The sequence below is a fragment of the Emydura macquarii genome, unplaced genomic scaffold (assembly GCF_026122565.2).
Source record: "Emydura macquarii macquarii isolate MOO-44397 ecotype Brisbane River unplaced genomic scaffold, CSIRO-AGI_Emac_v2 contig_1253, whole genome shotgun sequence".
Taxonomy (NCBI): domain Eukaryota; kingdom Metazoa; phylum Chordata; order Testudines; family Chelidae; genus Emydura; species Emydura macquarii.
This window is the reverse complement of record NW_027131390.1, coordinates 42,761,438-42,786,568: the sequence shown is the minus strand read 5'-3', so window position 1 is coordinate 42,786,568 and position 25,131 is coordinate 42,761,438. Positions and strand designations below refer to the sequence as shown.

The following is a 25,131-nucleotide window of genomic DNA, read 5'->3' as shown; positions in this document are numbered from 1 at the left end:
CTGAGACATGACTGATGCCAGACATGTAAAATCTGTATATTGTCAAAACCGTTCTCCAGACAGGTGAAAAGAGATCTGCCTCTTTCCCCTCCCAGTCAGTTTTACTAGTGTCTGATTCATAAAAGCAGAAGAGCAGCCATACTGGGTCAGACCACGGTCTTTTGCCCATGGTCTGACAGTGGTCTATACCAGAGCTTCAGGAGGAGTGTACAGAACAGGGTAAATATGGAGTGACCCACCCTGTCTCTCACTCCTGCCCTCTGATAGTCACAAGCTTAGGGTCGCCCTGAGCATAGGACATCCCTGACTATTTTTTGGTGAATAGCCATTGATGGACCTATCCTCCATGAACTTACCCAGTTCTTCTTTGAACCCTGTTAGATTTTTGGCCTTCACAACGTCCCATAGCAATGAGTTCCACAGGTTAATTTTGCATTGTGCAAAAAATACTTTCTCTTGATTAAATAAATAGGCAGCAGGTTTAATACAAACAAGTGACCCATTTTTTTGCATTGTGTAAAAGGTAAATAACTTTTTTCTATTAATTTTTTCTACACCTTAGTTCTGGTGCATGTGACAAACATCCACTGTGATCTATGAATTACTTTAAAGTGAGAAGCTTTAAGGTAGCCTCCCAAAGCAACGTCTCTGAAAAGTCAAAAACGTTCTTCCATTGCTTCTCTGAAAATTACACCCAGAGTTTTCTCAGCTATATGTTTTATGATTTTACAGAAGAGAGCAAGAATGGAATATAGTCTGTAAGCTATGGTTTTGTAGTTATTTTAGAAGTAGGTATAATATGTATTCAGTCCACTAGATCTAGGAGGCCGCAGTCCACAGGCAACCTCACAATATACTAATGGATGGCAAATAATTTTTGATAACCTATTGCACCAACTCTCTTGCTGTCAACAAATCTTAAAGAATTTAATCTGTTAGTTAAATCTTCACTATCCTCAGCATTCACATCTGCCAAAAATTGGTCATGCCCTCAATTACCTATTCCTTTCTACAAGCATTGTATATTTCATGATGCTAGCTGAGCCATTCCTCCAAACTTTTCTGCGTACATTTGTTGGGGGCTATCCAGACATAGTTAATTAAGACAGCATTTTAGTTGCAGATATTTCCTTTCAAATGAAGCTTGTCATATATATCAGGAAATAACATTATCCAATTACTGCCTGCTTCCATGTGTCTAGTAAAAGACAAACATAATTCACGTACCGGACTCTAATTTCTGTATTACCCCAAATGACAGACTGTCTCTGGTAAATTAGACCCATTTCCACTTTGTATATTGTAAATATTCAGCAATTTCTGAGCGATTAGCCTTCTCTATTGTGATAGTTTCACATTTACCTGAGCATTTGGTTTTAAATGAGGAATGTATATATTTGCACATCAATTCATCAGAGATTCACCACTTGACCCATACTGATTGGGATAACTGATCATTTTTATATGATTTAAATGAAAACACTTCAAGTGTAGAAAGCATACAGTTCCATTCTCTTCACAGTGGGTAAATAGCATTTGTTTTTTTAAATATTGTGTTATATTTAATGATGTTTTTCCACCCATGCAAGGCTATTTGACATTCATTGACATTTTTATTTCATCTAAAGCTATAAAAAGTGCTGCCTGATTAGACAAAACCTGTAGATGCTGAGTTTGTGCTCTTCTCTGTATTTCACAGACATTTATGTGCAATTCATAGACAGATTCAGTATATTTAAGATGATGATAATGGAACTTCAATTTTGTGTGCACAATTAGTTTCAAGCTGTTGTTTTTCATTCAGTTGTGCTTAATACAAATACAACTCCTGAGACTATTTGAGGTACAACTAAATGGGGATTTGACTGTTTAAAGAGTAAATTGATGTAATTTTGTTACTTTTATAATATCAGTACTCCTGTAAAAGTCAGTAAAAGATCTTAGGACCCCACTTACAGTACATACCTTATTTTCGGTGTGGTGCAGTAACATTATGTGTACGCTTTAAAGCAAAATTGCTAAGTGTTCAAAATCACCTTGGGAAATAAGTGAGTGGAGACAGACAGACAGAAACAGACATGCTCTTTACAATTTTGCCTTGGTGTTAATGTGTGTGGCAATGGAAATATTTAACAATTACAGAGTAATTAGTGATGACATTAATATGAACATGTTTGTGGGAGAACTGATCTTCAACAGGTTTTTAATAATTATGATTAACAAGATTGCAAATACACAGGAGGAGACGTCAGAAATGAAAAGAACCTCACTGGGCAAATGAAACTTAGCTTGAGCGTATGTGAGAACTAGATGACTTTACTACTGTGTCATGTGAATAAATGGTAGGATAGTAAAGGGAATGAATAACTGACTAAGGTCAAATTAAAACATTCATTTGGAAAAGCAGAATCTTTGCATTTGCCATCTTTGCAGGCAATCTTGTAAAGATATCATTGCTAACTTGTCTATGATCGTGTGTCCCAGGAATAGCTTTAATGTTACTGTATTCAGCAATTTAAGTTTCACTCTTCAATACATCAAAGATTTTTCTTCTGGAGAACATTTTTATATAGAAGGCTTGCTTTTCAATAGTAAATGTTAAGCATGTGCTCTTCCCTTCAAAGATTGCAGCAGCATTGCTTTGTTTTGCAAAGTTTAGTGTGAGATTCTGCAATGGAGATCTATGATAACTAGTTTTGTTGTCATCATCCAAAATTGGCTGATTCTGCACCCATTGAAGTCAATTGCTAGCTGCCGTTGACTTCAGTGATACAGGATCAAGCCTAATATGAGGTAACACCGCTAAAAATCCATAAGATTAAAATCCCTCCATAGTCATGCTGTCATGTATTGATCTATAGAATGATAAAATACTATTGTACCCATCATATACCCATTGTCCTCATCATCAAACCGAGTTCAAATCTATCACTGCATGAGAAACATTATAGGAAATGTCTTTTTTTGTTTTGTTTAAATTGATAGGACTGAAAACCATACCCACTCCATAATTCAGTGCCATCAAAATAATTATTTTCTAATCAGGGCTTCAGACAATTTACAGTAACTACAATTAATTTTGGCAATAAATATTTTAGTCCATATTTGTAAACAATCACTGCTATGACATTAAAAATGACTGTTCCATTTCAATGGTGCTGCGTTAGCTGGCTATAACATAATCCACCTGGTTAATTTCACATTCCTTCCCTAAAAATCAAGAAATAGCCACATAAGAGGAACCTTAATGCTCTTTAAACTTAACTTAATGGTGGATGATGTATTTAATACTGTCTTTGGTCTGGTGAAGAAAACATCCATCCGGTTTAAGGAACATTTGGTTTTTAAAACCACCTTTTTTATCCTTGTGCTTTAATGGAGAGAAGAACTGATGTTGTTTTCACTTCACAAAGGTTAGAGGAAACAAGATTCTGATGGGGATGCACAGAAAATCCCTACTCCATCTGCAGCTTGAACTGGGTCCCGCAGAGTAGCTTGTGGGAGAGGAAGAACGGTGTTCCAAGGTTGTGGGAGGAAACCATTGCTGCATGGGTCCTCCTGTTCTCTGCCCATGTTGGGGATATGAATAGGTCTGAGGTTACTGTAGACATTCAGTTGGATTAACCCTTTCAGAGCAGTTCTGCTGCCTTTGTGGAAGGATTACACATTCACAAGTGAATCCACCCAGTGCCCATCCCATCTACGTGGACTGGGTACTGGGCGCAGATTAGCCCCGAAATTCAGAATGTTTTGGTATCATAAATGAAGTTATCTGCTTTTTATTTTTCTTTCTCGTTCCCTTTTCTGAAGTGCTTTATACTCAAAGTGGTTCATGAATTAGGCAGACTATAGATGTAGCTCCTCTCTCTCTTTTAAAAACATTTTTTTTTTTTTTTTTGCACACTCTGGTTGTGACAGTTTTCTTGATTCACTTTCCAGACCAGCCTGGCTCACAGACTAGTGAATCGCGAAGGCTCAGTAACACAGCTTCCTCTCTACACATCTCCTTCCTTGCCCAACATAACGTTAGGACTCCCTGCAACTGGCCCTGCCAGCGTAAGTGATGTTTAATGTTGTCTTTGGGATTGTGGTTGCATTGACTCATTCACAAACCCAATACATTACCAGTTATGCATTTCCAGGGGGGATCAGGACAGCAGGATGCTGAGAGACTGGCTATTCCAACCCTACAACAGCGGCTTTCCTTATTTCCTGGCACCCACCTCACTCCTTACTTAAGCACTACGACGTTGGAAAGGGATGGGGGAACTGCACACAACCCTCTGTTGCAACACATGGTCTTACTGGAACAACCAACTGCACAAACTCCTTTAGTCACAGGTGAGCATACCAAAGCTTGTCTGCAATGGCTCAGAGATAGGCAGCTCCTAACTGGGGGAGTGGTGCAGTCTGTTTCAATTTGTTGCAAAGTCATCTTAATGAAAGGAATAAGGGAACATCAGTTGTCTCTGAAATGGTATACATTAATGATGTGTAGCATGTACTGATTGATGTCCTGGCCACTCACAATGTTGGGAAAAGTCTGTGATTGACCTAATTACACGTCTGTTTCAGTTGTAACTAAATCTGCTAAATTTCAAAAGATAATAAATTGGTGGTGATTCATATTCATTATTAAGATTTCAAAAACTGTCTAGAATTCCTTGAATCTGGGCTGTAAATTTGAAAAGCAAAATCCTTAGGGGTATTGATCACCAAAACCTCACATTGAAGTTTCAGGATTTGGCTCCTTATATATAGTGCTTTACATTCTAATCCCTGTGTGGCAGGATTATAAACGTTTGTGTGGGGAAACTGAGGCAGAGGTAATGCTTTCCATAGTGCTTCAAGAGAGAATCAGCATCATGAGATTTAGTAGTATATACATGTTTTATAAAGTGTAATGTACTTTTCTATGATTATCAACATCGGAGCACAGAATTCTAAATTAGAATGTACTGTTGCTATATTGGCACATCCTCTCTATTTTACCAATCCAGAACAGGTGCTACCCTATTTTGGCAGTAATGCCATTTTCTCCTTTTCCACATATCCTGTCCCTAGCCTCTTCTCAGCCTTGAGCAGCTCAGCAGAAGATTTTGGTTCTAAGTATATGGCAATTCTTTTTCTCAGACAGGTCTGTAGATTGTAACAATGGGTCTTCAATAGACCTCGTTGCTCTGTCAATTGTCCATTCTGCTCAGTTCCCAGAATTGTGCAGGAGATAGTATCCCATCTTCTACAGAGCAGGAGTACAAGCAACTGTCTCCTTTCTCTCTCCAGAATTCCTTTACCTTGCTCCAGTTGGGACTCAAGGCATTTTTAAATCAAATTGGCTCTGTTTTTTGCTGGATTTTTGTTTTGTTCAGTTTTTCTGAGCTGCTGCTGTGGTTCTTCCTGGCTTCATGGGCAGACCCCCATTCAAAAACAACACATCCTCTCGGCCAGGGATAAGAAGATATTATGCCCCTTTGAAACTGGGGGAAACCCTACAATGTGGTGGACAGGGTTGTCTCCGAACCTGCTAGATCTCTTTCTCACACTCACACAAACTGAGCTCACAAACGCTTCCAAACCCCCTTCGGACTGGTTGCCAGGTCTGCTGTGTCTGCACATGACTCGAGGATCGTGCTCCTTGTGGCCCCTTCCAGGTAGCAGAGGGAGCAGGATCCCTGTGGGTGACTAGGGGGATCACAGTCTCTTCTCTGCACAGGCAAATGAACTCAGAAGTGTCAGCTGGTGCCAAAGGCAGCAGCCTGCTCCATGTTAGTCATTGGCAGTGCAGGACACCAGTACCTGTTTGATTTCAGGTGGGATTTACAGTATTGTGTTTTCCTTATAAAGTCCTCTGTGGCCTGCGGCTGACCCAGCTTGAGTGCCTCTGTCCCAGTGCCGTACTGCCACAGCTGTTATCGGCACGACTGCTTCAGCCTGCCTCCTCCTTGATTAAAAACAGAGGTTTTCAACCTTTTTCCATTTGCAGGTCCCTAAAAAATTTCAAACGGAGGTGCAGGTGTGAACCTCTTTGGAAATCTTAGACATGGTCCACAGGGCCCCAGTTGAAACCACTGATTTAAAAGACAAAGGGAGTTAGCAGTAGTTTGTTGTCCAGAGTGGCTCTCTGCTGAGTCTGGGTGGAGGAGGAGTGGAGAAGAAGCCAGAGCAAGCAATAAGCATAGGGGGAAAAGTGGCCTGATGGGGTCCATCCACTGTGATGGTGCACTGTGTTGCTGAGAGGGATTCTTTGAGCCCCTAGTAGGTGTCCTTACATTTTCTACTGCATATGCTCAATATTCAATTTTCAAAGAGTTAAATCAAAAGCAGCAGCATTCAAAAACAAAACAAAACAAAAAAAAAAAAGCCAAAGGCATTGGTCCTCTGTTCAGACAATACCCATTACAAGCTTTCTACTTAAGCTGTTTTTGACGTAGCCCTCTAACAAATGTGCTTAGATACTTTATAATATGGATGTGTGTATATTTTCTGCTTCTCATAAGAGAAGAACAGACAGAATTTTGCTCATATCTTCCAAAAACATTCCCTATTGGGCAAAGACCAAGTGAGAACATTGCCCCACAAAAAGGTGACTATTTCATGAAGCTGTGTAGGAGTACAAGGGATGATAATGGAAATCACTTGGCATGTTTAACTATGCAAGCCTGCCATAAGAAGTTACTTTTTTCCTAGTGTCAGTAATAATACTAGGTTTTTATGGTTCTGATATTCATGAAATGCAACAGTGACTCCTTAAGTAATGCAGAATAGCACGAAGCTATCCAAAATGCTGACAAACTCCAAGATTTTTATATAACCTTAAATAATATTTACCAGGAAATCCTGGTTTAATTTCTCCAGCACTACTACTGCTAAATACTACTTTAAACTAAAAATTACAAACATATTTTAAACATCTTCCACTCCCCCCCATCCCAAATATACAGTGGTGAATCTTAAAAATTTGCCAGTTCCCTTAGTTAACTATATAACGTTACCTTGGTATTCACTGCATTCCATGTACCAGACGTACAGAATACTGAGAGGACCATATTTATTTATTAAAGGCAGAATTGGCTAGATTGACAGGGCAACTATTGTATTTAATGCTCATGGAAAGTGCTGGGTTTACCATACTGGAAGTTATAATGTCCAGTTTATTCTATAGGGTAGGTACAGCACAGCAGTGGCAATTCAAGCTTCTCCAGTGTGTGTAACCCCTGATCTGTGGTGAGAAGGTAGTTCCATCTCCATCCCTAGTGTTTCTATTCAGAGTGCCCAGAAGAGTGAGCTGATACCAGTTGTGATGTCTTGTGATGATACTTTTTTCACTCAGAACTAGGCTTAACACCCCATCATTTCACATTGTTCACCTATCATATTTTAACTCCTTGTAGATTCTACCAACAAGATCCTAACTCAAATGGCGATCTACAGATGAAAGGCTCCATATCTCACTATTAATCTCCAGAGCTGAGATCAATTCCTTGGAAGGGTGTGCATATATATAAAAAAAAATCAGGAGTATTTAAAACATTCTTTTATCTAATGGTATTGATTATTTTCTGTTCTTGTTTATTTTTTAAGGAATGATACTTCAGCTGCAAATGACAAGGTGGTTGGTTTTAACAATATGTATGTTATTGTCACCATCAGAGTTACTCAATAGCCATTTTCTCCCTTCCTTTCTTCTTCCTTTTTTCTTTCTTCTCTGCTGTTTTTTCCTCCATATTATCTTCAGACTGGTATCTTTCAGGCTTGGGGGCACTGCCCCTCCATGCACAGTCTCTGGTTGGTGCAGATCGGGTCTCCCCCTCAATACACAAACTCCGGCAACACCGCCCACTGGGGCGCACGCAGTCTGCTCCCCTTCCCCAGAATACCCAGGCCCTCCAGCAGTTAGTGATCCAGCAACAGCATCAGCAGTTCCTGGAGAAACACAAACAGCAATTCCAGCAACAGCAACTGCACATTAACAAGGTAGGCACGCTGATTGTAAATGCCTTCGTGCTCATGCAATTTTAATGCAGCCTTTAGCTAACATTCCTATTTAATGGTTTCTTTTGCTGTTATACGTATGGCCTCTAACTATATATAATCAATTGGTCTTCATCATTGGATCTCTTGTTCCTAATTTTGTGAAATATATTAGGCTACATACAGTGGCTTATTCATATCATCATTTAGGTAAGAAATGAAACCTTTGATGGGAGATGCTTGGAAAGAAGTGCAATTTAAGCAACTGATTTTCCAGTCATATTTTCAAAACTCTTTTTGCTGCCATTCATCCACATCAGCACCCTTTCCGTTTTTAGAGAGGAGAGCACATAATGCTGCCAAGGAATATAGGGGAAAATGGAAGTATTGTACATATATTTTGCTTGAAGAAGGAATGGAAAGAGTGTAATATAAAGCTGTGAAGTAAAATAAAAGCAAAGTAAAAGATTCTGTTGATAACAAACTAGAAATTAACTGGGGAAGGGGTGTTTATTCTCGAAGATGTTCAGACTTATTTAAAGTTTACTCACCAGGATAACCTTCTGCGAGAGAATAATAGGCATGAACACAGGATTGCTGGGAGACAGAAACTCCTGAATTCTATTCCCAGCTCTAGTGCTGACCCCCAGCCTATAGTATTGGGCACAGCATTTATCTTCTCTGCCTCCATTTGCCCATCTAAAAATGGGGATTTCTCCTACCCCAAAGAGGGTTTGTGAGTATTAATTAGTTAATATATGTAAAGTGCTCTGAAGATGGAAAGTGCTGTCTGTGTTTAAGTATTATCTCACTTTCCATGAAACACCTGGAGAACAGCAGATAAGCATACATGTGTTGCATAAAGCCATTCATCAGAACACAAATATTGCATTCACTTTACAGGTAGGTAAATTGGTTATGGTGCATGGATGGATTATCTATCGCAAAGAAGAGGTTATTTCAAATTGTTGTGTGGGTACATTTCTTCAAAGACAAAATGGCTCACATAAGTGAGGATCAAACCTGAATTAAATACTTGTCCTTTAGACACACAGGGGAAGATTTCAGCTGGTGTAATTGGAGCTATGGCAATTTATCCCAGATGCGAATCTGCCCCCGTTCTTCTTCAAGTCATGGTCCCTATTGCATTCCACTGAGGGTTATGTGCACATGCCATGTGCTTGGAGCCAGAGCTTTTGAAAGTAGTACTGTTCGGCAGCCCGCACATATGCCCTGCACCTCCTCATGATTTCACCTAAGGTGATAAAGGGTGAGGTGGGCCACAGGCATCTCCAGTGCCTTCTCACAGCTGCTATTAGTGCTTTCTACCCACTGGTGGACAGCCATTTGGTTTTTACCCACCCCTTAACTGTACAGTTCTGGAAGGGTCTTCTGTGTAAATATCCACCCCATTTGACTCTAAATTAGTCCTTACATCATTAATGACCATTCCCTTCGAATGTATGGCCTCCTGCTCGTGATCTCTACTTTCCATGAAAATCACTTTCCTCATCGCCATTACATCAGCTAGGAGGATTGGCAAAGTGAGCCATGATGGCTAATCCCCCTTTCACTACTTTCCATAAAGACAAGGTTTCTTTATGCCTTCACCCCCAAATTCCTACTGCAGATGGTTTCCCAATTCCTAGTCAACTCATACCTGTACCTACCTTCTTCGCCAAGCCTCACACCTCTGAGGAACAGAGACTTCGCTCATTAGATATTTGCAGGGTTTTTGTCCTGAACAGACAAAGCCATTCTGGGAATCTCTTAGGCTTTTTGTGGCCATAGCAGCGAGAATCAAAGGTCAAGCCATTTCCACCCAGAGAATCTCCAAGTGGGTCTTGGTGCATTATGCGCTCTTATCATTTATCAGGCCGATCCCCCACCAGACAGGATTCAGGCCCATTCTAAGAGAGCGCAGGCATCAACCACAGCCACACTCCACAACATGCCCTCGCAGACATATGCAAGATGTCCACATGTGGGTTGGTACACACCTTTTTCACATACTATGCTCTAGCGCATGATTCCGTGACAGGTGCTTTGTTCGGAGCAGCAATTCTCCATTTCAGTCTCCTCGCACCATCCTCCCACATAGGTACTATTTGTTAATTGCCCTCAGTAGAATACAATAGAGACCATCACTCGAAGAAGAAAATAAAGTTACTTACCTGTAAGTGGAGGTGCTTCGCAATGTGTGGTCCCTATCTGTATTCTAAACCCACCTTCCTTCCCCTTTGCTACGGATCCAACAGATCTGCAATGGGGAAGGAACTGGAGATGCCAGGAGCCCGCTTCACCCTTTATCACCTTGGGCAAAGTCATGAGGCAGCGCACGGCGCATGCGTGGATCACCAAACAGTACTACTTTCAAAAGATGCAGCTCTGGGTGCGTGGTGCATACACACAACCCTCAGTGGAATACAGATAGGGACCACACATCTCAAAGAACCTCCAGTTACCGTTAAGTAACTTAGTTTTCTTGTGAAAGTAAAGCCAGCTGCTAGTCATTACAATAAAAAGAAAGCTGCTCTGAGTGGGGGATAGACCTTAATGTTTGATTATTTTTAGTTCTGTTCTGACCACCATGACTTGTACTAGTATTTAAAAAAAAAATCCTCAAACACTGACAGATTCTGAAAGAGAACTCAGATGACCCATTTGCTTTTTCAGAGTGCTGTGGTTTCATTTATGGTGGACATTTCTCCAAATATTTTCACTGTTCCAGTTATATGAGAAAATATAACTATTAGAAGCAGGATTCGCCTGATTGTGTGGTGGCCCATATAAAATCTTTCCAGTAAAAGAGAGTCACAATTTAGAGGAAGAAACAACCCCCCCAAACACTTTGTTTATAGAATAAAGCTAACTTGGGATGATTACACAAGCTACTGACGTCAGTCTTGTACTTCTGGATATTTGCCACTACTCTATGCATGTGCCAACCCTGGACTTCATTCAGGCTAGCATACTGATGTGGTGTGGAACTGCTGTTGCCATGGAAATTTTCCTTACCTCACTCTAAACATGCTCTGTGTAGTAAAGTTCAAAATCAGGATTGCTGGAAGCAGGCAGTAGGTTCCGTTCCTTTGTTAGTAAGTAAGTTGCACTTCAGTGGCTCGTTGGTAAAGTTTTTAAAGATTTCCATTGCCAGCATTTGTAAGTCTCCAAAGACTTCACTGTGACGTACCTACCAAGCTCATTGAGGCTTTCTTGAGACCTCCCAGGAGTTTGAAGTGTGTGAGATATTGAGCAGACTGATGTCTCGTTCAGTAGCTTGAAATCAGACCTAGTTAAAATGGTGATGTGTCATGTTCATGGAAAAAGGGAAAAAAATCTTTGCTGAACAAGGACCATTCCCATTTGTTCCACTTGTTAAAGTAATGAGTTAAAATCCTGTAGCACCCTGTGCATGTGGCAGTTTTATCGCAGGGGATAACATCCAAACGGTGATATGGAAAAATATTTTTTCTCAGAATACTCAGCTATGTTAGGACCCTTTTGTGTAGACTAGCTGCATAAAAATCATGTAATGGATTATTGTCTTTTAATTAGTTATTAAAATTGCCTAACGCTTCCCATGATAAGTCACTGTTTTCAATTGTGTATAGATTTGCCCAACTTTAAGCGTTTGGTTTTAAATTCTCTATGCCAAGTGTCTGCCTTGCGCTGAATTTTCTGGAAAACGTCCGCCAAAACAGTTCAAACGTTGTTGAAAACAAGGCTGGGGGGAGGGGAAACATGATGCCAAAGTTTAAAATAAATGCTGACATTTTCTTTTAAAATTTCAAGTGCCCCTTGCACCCCCTCTCTCCCACCCGCTTTGGAGCAGGAATGTGAAATTTGACTGGGAGGAACCCTCTGTGACTTTTGCCGTCTCCATGAAAATCCACCCATATTTGGCCCAGCTAAACATTCCAAAATTGCAGTTTGCACAGGCTCTGTGGAGACTTCTTAGAGTTTAGCCACTAAAATTGCCAGATTCAGTCCTCTAGCAGCACCTAGTGCTGACCAGACTCTGAATGTGCCATCCACATGTGCCATGTGCCCCCCTTAGAGTGACTGATCATGTGCCATCCCCTCACAGCTCCTAGTGAGGGCCAGACTGCCTGTGTGCCATCCCCAAGGAGCAGTTGAGCACGCACCGTCTCCTCACAGTTCCGACATAGGATGAGGCTGCGCATGTCCCGGCCCTTGCCCCACAGAGTAACTCAGCATGCTCTCTTCCAGGGTACCATGGCAAAGTCCTACTCTCCCTGTAATGGCTGCTCAGAACCAGGGTGGTGGTGGGCACTGAAAGGAGAGCAGTGAATTGGTCTCTCCAGGGATCTCAGGGGCGCCCAGGTAGAGAGGAGCAGGAAGCTGTCTGATTCAAATGTAGAAGGGACAAAAGCTGGGCTGAGGGAAGGGAAAATAATAGACTGGGGGCAAGAAGCCTGTTGAAATTGAGACTGGAGAGGTATGGGGGAGAGAAACTAGGACTGCTGGGTAGGGAGTCAAACTAATTGGGCGAAAAATCTGGGAACAGCTGATGAGACGAACAAGGTCAGATGGTGGAGTGGGAGCCAATTGGCTAGGCATAGGAGAACACTCAGATCAGAGGAGGAGCTGAGGAGACTGACAGGCAAGACAAAGAGACTAGGACTAGAAACCAGGGGGAGAGGGAAGTGAGACAGATCTGACAAGCAGCTTGTGGTGTGGGGGAGAACTGGGGTGTGCTCTGCAAAGAGACTGGGATAAGGAGCCAGGGAGGGGCTAGGTTTGGGGTATGGGGTGGGATGAGTGGGGGAGACAGTTCAGACAAGAAGCCAGGAGAAGGGATCTGGGACTGGCTGGGCAAGGAGAGGGGGACTGGGAGAAGGAGCCAGGGGTGGGAAAAAGACAGAATGGGAATAAGGACAGGTTGGGAGCAGATGGGGCAGAAGGGTTTGCCCTTAAGGGAGATGGGCAGAAGAATCTGTATCTACTAGAGATCACTCCCGTCCAGAGCCTAGAATGGAGCCCAGGATTACTGGGTCTTACTCTTCCTTATCTTACAATCAGCAAATATCTGAAGCCCAAACTGCCTGTCTGATTCCCCTCGAGTGCAGGTCCACATATTCGATGAGAGCCTACTGCTGCTGTCAGTTACCCCATTAACTTAAGTAGCAGAGGTCTGTGTGGTGGACCTAAAGGTTCCAGCCCTGCTGATGACCCATGATGGCATTTGTTTTCAGTTTTAAAAAAAAAACCCAAAAACCTAGGAAATTAAACACCAAAAAGCTTACATTAAAAGAATGTTAAAGTTGCAAAGTCAAGTGTTCAGAATTTAGGAAATGCCAGAAATAAGATTGTCTGTGTAACTTCAATTCACTCACCTTGTGCATGATAGTCTTTAATTACATGATCACATACTGTTTTTTTCCACAAGACCCCTGCCTCATTCAGTGCACAGGATGGAATTGCTCAGGGGATGAATCAGGATTGTGTAGTGAATGGATCAGTTGTCTGTAAGACTCTTGTGTCATTTGTGGCAGAAGTTGGAAGGTGCATAATGAATGAGGCAGGGTACTGCAGAAAGAGAAAGGTTGGCCTCATGGTTAAGGTCGATGAATGCTGCCCTGGAGAACTGGATTCTCTTCCTGCCTCTGCCACAGAGTTCCTGTGTGATTCTGGGCAAGTCACTTCAACCAAACTTTTCACAGAAGGTCACAAAATGTGTGGTCCTCATTTTCTGGGTGCCTGATTTGCAGAAGTGTACCCTCAGCTGCAGATGAAGTCAGTGAGAGCCATGCTTTGAACGCATAAAGTAATGTATAATGCTTAGTACTCTGCAAAACCAAGTCCTAGACTTCTCAGATTGGGCCTCCAAAATTAGTGGAAATTTAATCTTTGTGCCTCTTTTCCATATGCATAATAGGGATAATCACTTCTTGGTGGTGTTGTGAAGACAAATTAATTAGCGATTGTGAGGGACTCAGATATTATAGATATAAGCAGCATAGAAAAGCTCATAAGGAAATTAGTTCGTATTTACTGAGAGCAGGGTTTGAATATTGAGCAGTAAATAAGGTTTGGCGTTACACATTGAACAGTGGGGCTTGTGACATTGGCCTGTAGGGGAGCCACACTGAGATTGCTCAATTTAGGGTAAACTGGAAAGAATGGGGAAGGCAAACCCCCAAATACTGGTGGTTATTTCTAAAAATTAAATTCACCAAGCCAGCAATAACCAGCTTCTAATTACCTTACTGGTTATCCAGAAGCCAAAAAACACAGTTTTCTTAAAACCATCCAGCCCTCTAGCTACCACCCACACAGCGACATCAAATATGATGGAGATTACTGCAAATCTTTGTTCATCATATATAAAAAAGTTCTACCAATCCCAAAGAATCAGGCACATTACCAACCAGGTCAGTGAATGTTTCAGATCTTACCCAAATACACACTTACAGTCAATACTTAACTAAACTAATATTTATTTTTTTAAAAAGAGAATATTTGTTAAAATATCATTATACATATAGATGAGAATAGAGTCCAAGGCTCAGTTTCATAATGGAGATGTTTAAGCTGAGTTGCAAAAGTTCTTTCAAGATCAGGTTTGTAGCAGTGGTGAAATAAACTGCTGCTTTGCAGAAGTCTCTCAAAATTACCCAAACAGGTTGGGGGTTATCAATCATTGTTTAGAGCTTCCTTGTTAGAAATCCAGTCTAGAGAAATGAAGCAGAAAATGAAGACAAACTGAAGATGTTTCCACAATCTTACATACCTTCTGCCATGTGGATGGATGCTCTTATCCTTAGGTTCTACTTCGAGTGATTGCTCATATCCATTCCGGTATAGGTGAGTGCGCGCCACCGTGCACTGGTTCCTGGAACTTTTTTACCCTTAGCAGATCCCATAAGGTTGGCTCAGGCGCCCCCTGGAGTACCGTGCTCATGCCGCGGTATATAGGGCACCGCCGACCTTGCAGGCCCTCAGTTCCTTCTTTCCGCCCGTGATGGTTACTGGAACGTCTGCCTCTTGCCTTACAAGCAAGTAGCTTTCCCCGTTTGAACTGTTGTTATAGTTGAACATTTAGAGTTTATTAGTGTTAAATAGTGTTAAAGTATAGTTAGATTAGATAAGTCCTTAGGGGCATTCTGTTGGGCCATGCCTGGCACAACAGGATTCAAGTCCTGCGCCGCTTGCGGCAAACCCGTCCCCGTGAGTGACCCCCATGACCGCTGCCTCTGCTGTTTGGAAGAGCAGCACCGTAAGGACAAGTGCAGGATTTGCAAAGCCTTCAAGCCGTGCACGCAAAAAGAACAAGACGCGCACTTGAAGGCTATTCTGATGGAGTCCGCGCTCTGCCTGGACTCCGAACCAGCGCGTTCTCCCATGGCACCGAGCGTCTCCTCGGTGCGGAGTGCTCCACTGGCACCGGAGCCAACCCATCGCAAGTCACTGGTGCTGAAGAAGAAGAAGCACCAGGGCACCGAGCTCCAGGACTCCCCCGCACCGCGGCCAGGGCCTGGGGGGAGTCAGGAGATGCACCAGCCACGGGCCATTGAGGTTACTCTGGCACCTGCATCTATTCGCAGGGATCTTCCCCTGACTCCTGGGGGTGGGGAAGCGCCCTTGCAAGGACTGTCGACGCTGGAGGCGTTCGCTGCAGCACATGCCCTCATTGGCATGCCCACACCTCTGTCCTCCCCTCGGCCGAGGGCGCAAGGACCAGCGTCTCGGGGTAAACCCGCGCTGTGTGGACCCGGTGCGTGGCAGAGACAGGCATTGAAGACTCCTCCCAGACGGTCAGAGAGGGTAGAGCGTGCAGGCTCCCCTCTCAGCTCCGACTCCGGGTCGTCGAGCTCCTCCACATCGCGGCACCGTCGACGAGCTGTGGCACCGGAAAGGTCCCACTCGAGGCGATGTCGTTACAGTCCCACCTCGCGCAGCTCCTCGGCACCGAGTCACTTGCCACGGCACCGATCCCGATCCCTGGACCGCAGTCTGGCGCGGATCCCGGTGCCGGAGGAGACGGCACCGACAGCTCCACGCTGCTGCTCGAGCTCCTCGGACTCAGCACGGCGGAGGCACGGTCGGCACCGCTCCCAGTCCCCGAAGGGGAAGCGCCCCGCCGAAAAACCTTGGTACCGAGACGGAGGTCGCACTCAGCCTTGTCCAGCCGCACACCTCCTTGCCGGCACTGCACACGATGGTATCGGCACTCCTCGTCGTCGTCGGGGTCCTCGCACAGCAGATCCTCGACGAGCAGGCAGGAGTCATAGACACTGCTGGCACCGCTCCAGGGACTCGGGGACCCGATTTCATCGACTGGATGCGCCGCAGGGATCATAGGGCATCCCTGCCAGATTTTAGAGCTCATCAAGAGCTCCTAAAGAGGGTGGCGAGCAACCTCAACCTGGAACTGAGGGAGCTCTCTGAGGAGGAGGACCCCCTCTTTGGGGTAGCTGGGTCAGCAGGACCGTCCAGGGTGGCCCTGCCTGTCCATGAGAGAGTCCTGAAGTTGGCCAAGGCTCTCTGGCAAACCCCTGCCTTGGTTGCCCCTACATCTAAGGGCGCCAAGAAAAAATACTATGTGCCACAGGAAGGGTTTGAGTTCTTGTACACACACCCAGGACCCTGGTGGTTGATGCGGCCAACCAAAGGGATAAGCAAGGTGGACAGGGCACCATGCCTAAAAATAAGGAGAACAAGAAACTAGACCTGTTTGGCCACAAGGTCTACTCCACAGGGGCCATGCAGTTGTGAATAGCGAACCACCAGGCACTCATGGGTCGCTATAACCTGAACCTGTGGAACTCTTTGAGGTGGTTTGCAGGGGGTCTGTCCCAGGACCAAGCAGCGGACTTTGCCACGGTACTGAAAGAGGGCGCCACAGTGGTAGCAGCGGCCTTACAGACTGCTAGCAACTCTGCGGACAACGCCAGCAGAGCCATGGCCTCCGCGATTGCCATGCGCTGCTACTCGTGGCTGCAGTCTTCAGGGCTATCCCAGGAGGTGCAGCAATCCATCCAAGACCTGCCCTTTGATGGGGCAGGTCTGTTCTCCGACAGAACGGATGAGAAGCTGCACGCCCTGAAGGACTCTAGGGTGACCATCCGCTCTTTGGGCCTTTACACCCCCCAGGCCTCGAGGCGCCAGTCTGGGCCGCAGCCTCAGCGCCAGGCCCAACCGCCCCCATGGCAGTCGCCCAGATCATTGCAGCCCCATAGGGGCCGCGATAGAAACGGGGTTTGGGCACCGCAACCACCCGGATCTTCCAGGGCCCCCCAGGCAAGGGCCCTCTAAGGGGCCAAACCCTGGGAAACAGTTTTGAGGATGCACCCGAGGGTCGCACAGATACCTCTCTCCTGGATCCGCACCTCCCGTTTGCGGAGAGGCTCAGACCCTACTACACCGAGTGGCAAGCTATTACATCAGACCGTTGGGTCCTCGGTGTAGTCCTCAGGGGGTATGCCTTCCAATTTACGGCTTCCCCCCACCCGTCCCTCTTCAGGGACTCCTCTCACAAGCAACTCGTTTTGCAGGAGGTCGTTTCCCTCCTCCACCTCAGGGCGGTGGAAGCGGTTCCTCCACAGGAAATAGGGAGGGGATTTTACTCCAGGTATTTTCTCATTCCCAAAGCAAAAGGGGGCCTGAGACCCATATTAGATCTCTGCTGGCTAAACAAGTTTATCAGGCGTCTCAGGTTTCGCATGGTCTCCCTAGCCTCCATTATCCCTGCTCTGGATCCAGGAGATTGGTATGCCGCCCTCGACCTGAGGGATGCATACGTCCACATTTCCATCCTTCCCAGCCACAGGCGCTTCCTCAGGTTTATGGTAGCTGGCTGCCATTACCAGTTCTCATCCCTCCCCTTTGGGCTCTCGTCCGCCCCAAGTGTCTTTACAAAATGCATGGCGGTGGTAGCGGCCCACTTGCGCCGCAGAGGGGTGCAGATCTTCCCCTACCTGGATGACTGGCTGATTCTGGGCAGATCCAGGGCCCACGTTCGGAACAGCTTAGTCCTCACCTGTGCGACATGCACCATAAACGAGCAGAAATCCACTCTCGCCCCGGTGCAGCGCATAGATTTCATCAGGGCCACCTTAGATGCCATTCAGGCCAGAGCCTTCCTTCCACAGCCTCACTTCCAGGCGATGGCCACCATAATCGACCAACTCCACAGGTCCCCCACGACGACAGCTAGACACTGCCTGCAGCTGTTGGGACACATGGCGGCGTGTACATACATGGTGAGGCTGGCTCGCCTCAAACTCAGGCCTCTCCAGGCGTGGTTAACCTTGTGTATGCACCAGCCCGCCATTCCTTAAACAGGGTGGTCACGGTTCACCCACAGGTCCTGACCTCCCTGAACTGGTGGAGGATCCCCAGGGAAGTACTGAGAGGGGTCCCATTCCGGGAGCTGGCCCCATCTGTCACCCTAATCATGGATGCTTCGGATGTCAGGTGGGGGCCCCACATCAGCACTGACCTGAGCACCCAGGGGCTCTGGTTGGAGGAGGAAAAGAGCCTCCATATCAACGTCCGGGAGCTCAGGGCAGAACGACTGGCCTGCAAAGTATTCCTCAGGTTCCTGAGGGGCAGGATGGTGCAGGTCCTCACGGACAACACAGCGGCCATATTCTATATGAACAGGCGGGGGAGGGAAGGAGGCGCTCTTTGGCCCCTTCGACTTTGGGACTTTGCGGTGAGGCACGACTTCCATATATCTGCCTCTCACCTCCCAGGGGTCAGGAACAATGAGGCGGACCACCTCAGCAGGTCGTTTCTACCCCGACAGGACTGGTCACTACACCCGCAGGTAATAACTTTTATCTTCCCCAAGTGGGGCGTTCCAACTGGACCTGTTCGCGTCGTCCTGGAACAGGAAGTGCCCAAGGTTCTGCTCGCTCTGGGGTCACGAGCCGGGCTCCATCTCAGACGCGTTCCTTATAGACTGGATGGGGACCCTCGTATATGCGTTTCCCCTCATTCCGCTCCTGCCCAAGGTCCTCTTGAAAATCAAGAGGGACAGAGCGGATGTGATATTGATCACCCCAGCCTGGCTGAGACACTATTGGTTCAGTATGCTGCTGGACCCGTCCATCGCCCCGCCCGTGCAGCTCCCGAGGCATTATAACCTGCTCTCCCAGGACTAGGATCGCTTGCTGCACCCAGACCTGAACTTGCTCCACCTGACGGCCTGGAGACTCTGTGACTGACAGAGGGGGAGAGAGCCTGTTCGGCGTAGGTCCAACGGATTCTGCTGGGCAGCAGAAAACCTTCCACTGAGGTTGTGTACCGGGCCAAGTGGAAACGGTTTACCTTTTGGGCGGAGTCCCGGGGCATCCCACCTAGCAGCTCGCCTATACAGGTGATCCTGGAGTATTTGCTGCACCTGAAACTTCAGGGTTTAGCACTGGCGCATCCCTGAGGGTGCACCTGGCGGCCATCTCGGCCTTCCACCAGCTGATAGAGGGATGGTCGTTTTTCCCACCCCATGTCGGTGAGGTTCCTCAAGGGGGTGGAGAGGCTATACCCACAGATCCGTGACCCGATGCCTCCCTGGGACTTGAACCGGAGTCGGCAGAAAGAAGGGACTGAGGGCCCGCAGGGTCAGCGGTGCCCTATGTACCGCGGCATGAGCGCAGTACTCCAGGGGGCACCTGAGCTGACCCTACGGGGTCTGCTAAGGGGAAAAAAGTTCTGGGAACCAATGCACGGTGGCGCACACTCACCTATATTGGAATGGATATGAGCAACACATCTCGAAGAACAACAGTTACTGGTAAGTAACCCTGTTTTGTGGAAATTTACAGGCACAAGATGGAATCCAGGGTCACATGAGCCAAGTCACATGTCCTTGTGTGCTTTAAGCTCCTTCTATGGCCCATTGTGAGAGCTAAGTGTCCTTTAATGGCCTATGAACTGGCATTGTTCATTCACTATGTAGCTAGACTGGATGCAAATATTGAGTGGCTGCTCATTAATTGAGGACAACCCATCCCGTTGAATGAATGAGGCAGAGGTCCTTTAAAAAACATAGTATATGACCATTTAATTAAAAACTTGTATCATAATTAAGGCCCTATCTGAATCGTGGGATGGTCTTCAAATAAATGCGGCTGAGCTGCAGATGAGATATGGAAAATTGTGGTAAAGTAATAATGGACCTTTATTAAGTGGTAATTTGGAAAAGTCAGAGTAGCCCTATTTGTTGAGATATTTGCAGGAATAATATAAAAACTCAAGTATTATGTTATGCCTGCTAATTTTTTTGATAACCGGACATTTTGCTGCAGGTTTTATAACAATCTTTTTTTTTAAAGTGACCACTACAATATAATATGTGGAAGTCACGTTCAGTCACTTTTACATTTTATAGGCATTGAATGTGAGTGCAGTACTAACTGTATGCTCAAAATAGATGCAAAATTGTGGACTGTGCAAAGTAAGCTAATGAAAATCAAAATTGCAGTGGAGGCCTAATATTGCGAGATCCACAATATTGTGAATGAAGTAGGGCCTTAGTCATAATGCACATGGCAGAAAGGGACCAAATTCAGGTTGCAGGGAGAAAAGTTCTGGCATTTCCTGTCTTTTGAATGCTTGACTTTGCGACCTTAATGTTCTTTTAAATTTTGTGTATGTCTGTAATAAACGTATACAGTGATTCCCAGTGTCACTTCAACTTCAGAAATGATCATTTCTAAAGTGCTATTGAGTCTCTGACTACTTTTTCTATGCAAATCTAACTCTTATGTCTGTGAGGTATGTGATCAGTGCTTGTTTATTTTGTGTGATTCTGGAACAGAATGTGGAAGAATATTTTTGGCTTTGAAAGTGGTCTGGTAACATCTCTAGATGCAAATGAAATAGTCATCTCCACACAGCAGTGTTTCCTTTGTGAAGTTGAAATTATTAGTAATTTAAAGCAGTTTCAGAGTGACTGGCCTTAAGTAGCAATGGTCTTTTTGTAAAGAGAGAGAATTTAAATGAGGTTCTTCAAGTGATGATTCCTGTTATATTCCACTGAGAGTTATCTGCAAGCGCCATGAGCCCGGAGCCAAAGCTTTTCAAAGTAGTGTCCATTGGTCCACGCATGCACCTCATGGTTTTGCCCGAGGCGATAAAAGGGCAGGGTGGGACCAACTACATCTTCAGTACCCTCTCCACCACAGATCTCCAGATCTGAAGGAGGGTGGGATTGGAATACAGATAGGGACCACACATCTCAAAGAACCTTCATTTACAGGTAAGTAACCTCCCCTTCTTCAAGTGGTGGTCCCTATTATATTCCGCTGTGGGAGATTAACAAGCAGTACCTAGTTAGAAAGGAGGGTTTGAGGAAGATGATGGAACTGTGGAACAGCGAACTGCTGTGCCAGTTGAAGCCTCCATTGCAGAATCATGCACCAGAGCATAAAGAGAAGAAAAGGTGTTTACCAAACTCCACGTGGCTGCCTTACATATGTCCACAAGGGGCACATCATGGAGCGCAGCGGTAGCTAATGCCTGTGCGCTCATAGAATAGGCCCATCGGGGGGACAGTCCCAGTGGCTGATATCAGAGCATAATGCATCCTGCAACCCACTTCAAGATTCTCTGGGTGGAGTTGGCCTGCTCTTTAAGTCTCTCTGCTGTGGCCACAAATAGTCTAGGAGACTTCCAGAAGGACTTCATCCTCTGTAGGTGAAAGGCCAGGGCCCTATGAGCATTGAGGGAGTGAAGCCGCTTTTCCTCATTTGAGGCATGTGGTTTGAGAAAGAAGGTTGGCAGATGTATGGGTTGATGGAGGTGGAAGTGGGAAACCACTTTTGGCAAACATTTGTGGCACAAGCTCAGTAAAACTTTATCCTTATGAAACTTGGTGAAATTGGGGTTTGCCATTCTGGCTCCCAGTTCACCAACCCTCTTTGCAGAGGTTACTGTTAGGTGTTAAGCCCCTTGCCCATATGTGGGGTGAAATTCTCATTTTGGATTTTGAACAACACTCCGTTGAAGAATGACAGTGACTTGTAGGTGATTTCTCTGTCTACTGCACATGCTCCGTACGCAGTTTTCTGTTATACTTTTGTTAAATGAAAACCAGTATTTTTCATGCCACGCAAAGGTACTAGTTCTTATTGAAGACTGTGTCCAGGATGAGTCATGTACTTTGTACGCATGTTTAGCAAGTATAGTTGATGCTCTTTAAAACAGGAAGAGATATTTCACCCTAACTGGATTGAAAAATAGCTGACAGATTTTGCTCCAGTTTTTGTTTGCTTTTTAAATCACCATTATGCAGAGTCCAAGAATGGCAGATTTTGTCTGACAATGAATGCTTCAGAAACGTAGGAGCCGGTGTTGATTACAGTGATAAATTGTGCTGTTACCTTTTCTTTTGCAGGCACTACCAAGGCCTGCTCTAAGGCAGCTCATAGGTCATTTTGGCGCTTTCTCAGGGCACCCAGAATTGTGGGTCGCCTTGTTACCTTCCTGTCTTTGTCATAAGGAAGTCTATCTTGTGGTAGCTGGCTGTCAGCTCTTGTACATAGCTGGCCTTTCAGCCACTCTCCTCGGGACTCTGCCAGGCCTATTTTGCTTTGCAGGTTAATGTTAGATGTACCTCAAATCTCAAACCCCCTTTGAAGAGCATTTCCCTATGGCATCCAGCCCCTGTCACTGGCCACTCACAGAAATTACCAGTTACATTGCCTCCCAGAACGACAGCATACACATAGCTGGAAGGTTACAACTCTGGTTTCTGATCCTTTATATCAACACAATTCTGTCTGCATGGAGACTTAGATTAGTTTAACTACACTGCTCAGGTATATGGATTTTTCACTCCTGAGAGATGTAGCTGTGCTAGTGTAAGTTTCCAGTGTAGACTTGCACTAAGACTGAACTTAGCAGGCTACAACCCTTGTCTAAAGCAGTTTCCCACCCTCAAAGTCTTTCTGCAGAGCTGGTTGGTTTTCAGTCAATCTAGGATCCATTTTCATGAATCCCTCCCCCTGACGATGGTGTCCTCAGTGAAACAGTGTTGTCCTTGCATCCCTTGTTATATTCCAGTATACCTTTGAAATGCAATCGTATTGTTTATTCTCTGGTATGCTGGCGCCATAATTGAGTTCACATTTCCTCCTCATCCCTATCAACTTGTTTTCCCTGTTGACTTTGCATGCAAATATAGCTCCCATTGGTTTTGGCTCACAATGCTTCATCTGTCTACCACAGAGAGAGAACTGCTTTGCCTCGGGACTGAAAGAAACCTATTTCTCCTTTTGCTTGGTTACAGATTTTAAAGCCTAACATTAGTAGGTATGTGTAATTCCTCACACAGTGTCAGTACACACACTTCACAATGATATTAGTGACAGTGCATCACCAGCTTCCATTTGATACCTCACGTGACATTCTTTATCGATCGTCTGACAGCAATGTGTTAGGTGTTGAGTTTGTCAGGCCTGATCTTTGCTGGCAGAACAGTGATCCCTTTGCTAGTTGGCACTGATGGGCTCTTAGGGTGACAGTCACATGGACTTCCAAACACTTGGGAATTGAGGTTGCAAAGTGAGTGTGACAGCTTGAGAAAATAAGCTCAGTGGTAGCACGCAACTAAGTGCAGGTCATCATCAATATTAAACTTCTTGGTATTTATTTTTGTAGTTGTCACCAAGCACAACTTCTCTCTCCCATAGCAACTAAAATACTCAACTTCAGCTTCATTGGGAACCATTAGGATGGCATCTCATTTTGCAAGATGCAATTTATGGGTATGTCAGCAAGAGGCTTGGCAGACAGGGAGGCAGGAAACCCAGAAGAGAACAAATCTGTCACTCGTTTGCTTTAGTTATTTTTCTGCCAAATGGTTGTTTCCTTGCAGACATTGAACAACGTGGAGCCGCCCTGCAAAATGCACAGGCTTTAGGGGGTTTCAATTTCTTAAGAGAAAAATCAAACAAAAAATAAAAGGAGCATCGTTACTTAGGACATGATCTTTCCCTGATAATTCATACCAAGGCTAACCCAGTTCCTCTCTTTTTAATCTAACTATCCTTTTGTTTTGGAGCTAGCTTGTAAGAAACATTGTCACTTTTTATTTTGCTTTCATTAAAGTGTTTCTTTAGTTGAGAACACAGTCAGCTTTAAATCTGATGTTACACTTTATGTATCAGTTAATATCTGGGGTGTTTTCAGATGATCCCAAAACCGAATGAGCCAGCCCGCCAGCATGAGAGCCACCCTGAGGAGACAGAAGAGGAATTACGAGAACACCAAGCACTTTTGGAGGAGCCGTACGGTGACCAAGTCTCAAGCCAAAAGGAGGGGCCAGGGTTGGCCAATATGGTGCAGGTGAAGCAAGAACCCATCGAGAGTGATGAAGAGGAAGCAGAGCTCCAACAGGAACTAGAGCCAGAGCAGAGGCAAGCTGAACAGGAGCTGCTCTTCCGTCAGGTAAGATACAACAGAGAAAGGATGTGCATTGTGGCCTCTCGGAACATGATGGAAGCAAACTGGATTGGACTGTTGGTAAGCTTCTGCTGCCAGCGCCTGCTCTGTATCTCTTTTGTGGCTATGCAAAAGTGGGGTGTTAGAGATAAATTCATGGAGGCAGCAATATGGATTAATATCGGTAATAGTGAAATAGCTAGAAAGGCAATGTGCGCTAGAGTGGCTATGCAGGGAGTTTCAGTGCAAGACATATAGACCATCTTTCTTTTGGTGGAGGCAGAAGTAGTGCGGCGCTGCTGCTTTTTTATTATTTGCTAGTCTGCCAAAACATCCTCAGCAGTGGGAAGGGCACAACTGGCCTAGGAAAGCTCCACAGTGCACAGAGCTGCATGCATGGACGCAGCAGAGAGATTGCCAGATCTGCTAGGTCCCTTTCAAAGTGGGATAAAGCAGCAACGGGCAGGGAACTGACGACCTGGTGGTCTGATCCACTTCGAGGACTGAGCCAACTGCTTGTAGGGTAGCAGCGTTACTGTCATTGTGTTGTACACACTGTAATTTGGAGCTGTACTCAGTGATACGCTTCAAATCACATACAGTTCTTGATTTTAAAAGGACAAGTATGTGTGAAGCATAGAGTATTTATAATTAGTATACATTTAAATTCCAGGTTGATTAATTACTCAAAAACACTTTTAAAATTAATCCATCATCTATTAAGTTTAATAAGCAGAGTAGTGA

The 25,131-nt window shown here is 45.0% G+C and overlaps 1 protein-coding gene across 3 annotated transcripts in view; it reads left to right on the top strand.

Moving 5' to 3' along the window:
• HDAC4 (histone deacetylase 4) overlaps positions 1–25,131 on the top strand; it is a 403,085-nt gene that overhangs the window by 288,541 nt on the left and 89,413 nt on the right. For 2 of the 3 annotated variants that reach the window (XM_067548626.1, XM_067548628.1), the window contains exons 10-13: positions 3,940–4,056; positions 4,143–4,341; positions 7,736–7,974; positions 24,136–24,393. In XM_067548626.1, coding sequence (XP_067404727.1) covers positions 3,940–4,056; positions 4,143–4,341; positions 7,736–7,974; positions 24,136–24,393 — 813 coding nt within the window. The remainder of the gene's footprint in view (positions 1–3,939; positions 4,057–4,142; positions 4,342–7,735; positions 7,975–24,135; positions 24,394–25,131) is intronic. The other variant, XM_067548627.1, reaches the window with a different exon arrangement.